Here is a 5,281-nt window from a genome sequence, read left to right on the forward strand (position 1 = left end):
CTTTTTCCACTCCTTTATTTTCTGTCTGTTTGTGTCTTTAAGTTTGAGGTGAGTCTCTTGGAGGCAGCATATATATGAGACATCATTTTTTATACATTCAGCCACTTTATGTCTTTTGACTGGAGAATTTAGTCCATTTACTTTTAAAGTAATTATTGATAGTTATGTGCTCATTGCCAATTTGGTAATTTTTTTTTTTGACTTTTTCTTTTTTAGTTCTTCTCTCTTCATTTCTTCTTTTCTCTTCCCTGGTGGTTTGATGGCTTTCTTTAGTGTTATGTTTAGGTTTCCTTGTCATTTTCTTTTGTGTATTTACTATAAGTTTAGTCTTTGTAGTTACTGTGAGATTCACAGATAACATCCCATATATATAACAGTCTGTTTTACGTCGATAGTACCTTAAATCTGAACACATTTCAAAGCTTTATATTTTTAGTCCTCCCTGTAAATTTTATATTTTTATTGACACATTTTGCATCTTATTATTTTATGTATTCCTTAACTAATTACAGTATTTTGAATTAATTTTGCTACTTTTGTCTTTTTTACCCTTCATACTTTATAAGTAATTGATCCATTACCTTTGTTTTTATTACACTTCTCCGGTGTGATTTTTACTTTTAGTATGTTTTCTTCTTATTAATCGATACCTTTTCTTTTTAGCTTAGACAAGTCCCTTTAACATTTTTTGTAAGGCTGCTTTTGTGCTGATGAATTCCTTTAGCTTTTGCTTATCTGGGAAACTCTTAATCTCTCCTTCAATTTTGAGATATTACCTCACCTAGTAGAGAATCTTTTGTTGGAAATTATTTCCTTTCAGCACTTTAAATGTGTCATGCCACTCCCTTCTGTCCTGTAAGGTCTCTGCTGAAAAAAAAAATCTGCTGGTTGCCTTATGGGGTTTTCTTTGTATGTAATAAGTTTTTTTCTCCTGTTGCTTTTAAAATTTTCTCTTTATCCATAAATTTCACCATTTTAATTATAATATGTCTCAATGTATTTCTCTTCGGGTCATCTTATTTGAAACTCTCTAGGCTTCCTGCACCTGGATTTTTACGTCTTTCCTAGAGTGAGGAAGTTTATAGCCATTATTTCTTCAAATAATTTTTTTTGGCTTTTTCTCTTTTCCTCTGGGATCCCTATAATGTGAATGTTATTTTGCTTGATATTGTCCCAAAGGTCCCTTAAGGTATCCTTGCTCCTTTTAATTCTTTCCATTTTGCTGTTCAGTCTGGGTGTTTTCCATTGCTTTGTCTTTCAGCTTGCTGATTCGTGCTTCCATTTCATTCATTTACTGTTGAACCCCTTTAGTGTATTTTTCAGTGTAGTTACAACTTCTGTTTGGTACTTTCTTATATTTTCTCTCTCTTTGTTGAAGATTTCACTGTGTTTGTCCATTCCTCTGATATCAGTGAGCATCTTTATGACCATTACTTTCAACACTTTATCAGGTAGGTTGCTTATCTGTGTTTCATTCAGGTCTTTTTCTGGGGATTTATTTTCTTCTTAGGTTTGGAACATATTTCTATTTTTTTCATTTTGCCTGTGTCTCTGCATTTGACTATATGTGGTAGGTGAAACATCTACTTCCCTCAGTCTTGAAGCAGCAATATTGTGTGGGAGCTGTTCTGTGTACCCCAGAACTACATTCTCCCCTGTCGACCAAAGCCAGGCACTTTATGGGCATTCTTCATGTGTGCTGCATGTGTCTGTGGGTTGTGGTAGTGTCACGTTGTTGCATGGGAGAGAAGGCCCCAGGGCACTTGCCAGGCAACCTGTTTCAAATTGACCACTGTGTGAGGAGGATGGTGCTCAGGATGCTCTCCCTTTCTGGCTGTGGCTTAGTCTCTGCACAGGTGGGTGGGGCTGAAACACAAACCCAGCCAGTTGTAGCTTGGGTCCAGTGTGGGGTGGGTGGAGTTAGGGGTAGTAACCCAGCCTGATTAAGGTATTGGGGTAATGGAGCATGCCCTCCAATGCTAGTGGGATAGTTGGAGAGCTTTAAAAATGGTGCTTGTCATCTCCATCACCAGCAGGTTAGGATGAGATTACATAAATGACGTCTGCCAGCATTTCCATTCCCAGAAAAAGTCCCTGCAGGTTCCTGTCTCTCTGGCAGCTGCTTTAAAGTTAGTAAGTGAGTCTCTCTCACTTATGATCTAGGTGCTTTTCAAACTGTTGTATTTATAGTAGATCTCGGGGAGAGGGGGTTTTTGTGTGAGCCCTTTAAGAGAGGTTTCTCAGTTCCCTACAGTTCTGATTCTCCTGGTTTTAATCCCCCTTGTTATTCTAAACCCCACATTTTGGGGACTCATCTTTTTGGTGCCAGCCTCCAGGGTTAGGATAACTTATATAGGGCCTAATCCCTTTCATTTTGGGGGGATCCCTTATACTTGTGGGTCACCATGTCTGGGGTGGGGTACCTGGAGAGGCTGTGTCTGCTTCTCAGGGCCTCTTTTGTCTCTTGTTGTAGAGGTGCTGTTCCTCTAGTTCTCAGGTTCTTTACAGAGGAAAATTATTTCACATATAAATATGTTGTGTCCATGGGAGGAGTGTGTTCAGGGTCTTCCTATGTTGCCCTCCCCCCAAAAAAGAAGAAGAAGAAGAAGAAGAAGAAGAAGAAGAAGAAGAAGAAGAAGAAGAAAAAGAAATAGGCTAACTTATAAACTAATTTTCTCAGTTTTATATTTATATGTTGGTATCTTCACTATTATGAATTTAAATTCTTAAAATGGATCTGGGTTAGTTTCTGAAAGAAAATGGAATTATATTTATTTTCACAGAGTGCATTTAAAGAGTCAGGAATTCAATTACCTTGCTTTCAGGGAATTTTGGGAATATTCAATTTATGTAAACAATTATATCTAAATATGCCAATAAGAACAGAGCCCCTTTAATTTCAGAGACTTTATAATCTAATATATTAATACCATATGGAGGTAGGAAAATATTACATACTCTCACAATCATAGATGAAAGCATTCCTGAATTACAGACACATACACATGCAGACACAGACAAATAGAACTTATAGCTTCAGTTCTACAATTTCAGCCATAGTCAAGAGTAAACTCCCTGGCACAGATACCAAATGGCTTCTCTCTTCCGAGAAGGGTGACATTCTTCATTGATTTGAACTCAAAAGTAGACAAGTAAAAATGCTGACAAATTAGATTGTGTTGTCTCTCACCCAATGGAGACTAGATCTCTACAAATCATCAATCTATTTAGAGATATATCTAAATGGTTTGACCATAAATATAAATTCTCACTACATGACCAAGTAATTGCATTTTGAGGTATATGCACAAGAAAATTAAAGCCATGTATTAATACAAAAACTTGTATACAGATGTTCATAGCAACATTATTCATAGTAGCCAAAAAATGGAAACAACCCAAATGTCTATCAACTGATGAATGAATAAATAAAACATGCTATAATGTGGCTGAACCCTAAAAATATGCTAAGTGAAAAAGACAGATACAAAATGTCTCATATTGTATGATTCCATGTATATTAAACATTTACAATAAGAAAACCCATAGAGACAGAAAGTATGTTGTTTACCAGGAGCTGGTGGAGAGGGAGGCACATGGAAGGGGACTACTTAATGGGAATGCCATTTCTTTTGGGTGTAGAAACTGTTTTGGAATTTGAAATGAGAGTTTCACTACATTGTGACTGTATTAAAGAGCACTGACTTGTACACTTAAAAATAGCTAAAAAGGTAAATTTTATTGTATGTGGACTTAATAAAGAAAAATGAAAACAAATCAAATTCTTTACTATGGATAGCGTTAGTGAGGAATAACTTGTTGGCTGTAAATGAGCCAAAACCAAGACAAACACTAAATTAGTAGAGAGGAAAACAAAAATTATAAAAAAAGAGTCAACAATGTGCTATCGAAGCATTGGATTCATGTTAGGGAGCCAAGATAAGACATGCCTAGGCATTAAATACACATGCAATTTTTTGTCCTTGAAATTTATCTGGTTCTGGTAGGTGAATCAATTGGACATATGGGTGTGCCTTCTAAAGTAGTTAAAAATAATTATTAAAGAAGTGCAAAATCAGGACACTCATACATATGAACATGTTAAAACATTTTATCACATAAGGAAATTGGCAGATATTATAACTAGTTCACATGAGCATTCGAACAGAAACAGGAATATTGATTGGAAATATTAAAATGAATATGTAAACAGAAGCAAAATTGGTTTGATTACTCTGTTTACTGTATGATAGGAACAAGTGAGCCTCTACTGGAGGTTGTACATGTTTATCAGTGACCTACAGATTACAAAGGGATTTAAGAGCTCAAGGACAATATAAGGCTAGAATTAGATAACCCAGAGTGGTGTCCTAAAGATAGGGTAATGTTTCCATTGGAACACTCATTCCTTATTGTTGTTATTAGACTGTTAGAGTCAAGAAGAAAAGTTAGAGTTCCCTGAAAAGGAAGGTTGAGTTGCCTGGGAGACCAGGTTCCTATCATGGACATTTCTAGGCCAGTCCTGCTCAGGGCCCAGTGGACACCAGTGACATCACAAAGTCTGAGTTGTCACAAAGGCAGCTCCCTGACCAATCAGGGGCTGGAGCACAGGGATACAGCGGGCAGGAAAAATCAGTGGTATCTGGAGAGGCCCAGGCCGGCAAGACGATCCAGCTGGTCTGATTGGCAAAAGCTAGTCAACAATGTCCGGGGAAAGAAGACACCGGCCCACTCGCAGGCGTAAGAAGCACGCCCTCTCCCGCTCCATGAGAGCTGAGCTGCAGTTCCCCGTTAGCCGCGTGGATCGCCTCCTGCGAGAAGCTCCCGACGTCCAGCGCCTGAGCTGGTGCACGTCTGTTTTCTTCACCGGCGTTCTGGAGTACCTGACGGCCAACGTCCTGGAGCTGGCGAGCAAGGAGGCCGTCAACCACCACAAGGTGCTCATCACTCCAGAACACGTGGAGAGGGCGCTGGACAACAGCCCCCTCAGCTCCGTCTTTGAGGATGACACCCACCCTCGAGATGATGGGATGCCCTCAGCCAGGAAGTAGCGGTGATGCCTGGATCCCAGAGCCTGGCGAGACCTCATCAAAAGCCCCATCTAGTCCCCAAAACTGCCCAAGACGGGGGAGGCCAGGGACCATAAGTACTTGCTATTAAAGTGTTTAAACACACGACCGTTTTCTCGACTCCTCTGTTTCTGTCATGCTGCATGGCAAGTGTCTATAAGACATCCAGGAGGAGATGTCTCACGGGGAATTGGAGGGGAGAAGGTGGGGTC

The 5,281-nt window shown here is 39.2% G+C and overlaps 1 protein-coding gene across 1 annotated transcript; it reads left to right on the plus strand.

Annotated features, from left to right (window-relative positions):
- The first annotated feature begins 4,703 nt into the window (after positions 1 to 4,703).
- Positions 4,704 to 5,051, plus strand: LOC102884335 (histone H2A-Bbd type 1). The gene has a single exon (XM_015592151.1). The coding sequence runs from the start codon at positions 4,704 to 4,706 to the stop codon at positions 5,049 to 5,051; it is 348 nt and encodes a 115-aa protein (XP_015447637.1).
- Positions 5,052 to 5,281: the final 230 nt, after the last annotated feature.

This window comes from Pteropus alecto, unplaced genomic scaffold, assembly GCF_000325575.1.
Source record: "Pteropus alecto unplaced genomic scaffold, ASM32557v1 scaffold766, whole genome shotgun sequence".
NCBI classification, from domain to species: Eukaryota; Metazoa; Chordata; class Mammalia; order Chiroptera; family Pteropodidae; genus Pteropus; species Pteropus alecto.

Excerpts from the sequence above, each read along its gene's own strand:
- LOC102884335 (XM_015592151.1), top strand. The coding sequence starts at position 4,704 with ATGTCCGGGGAAAGAAGACACCGGCCCACTCGCAGGCGTAAGAAGCAC.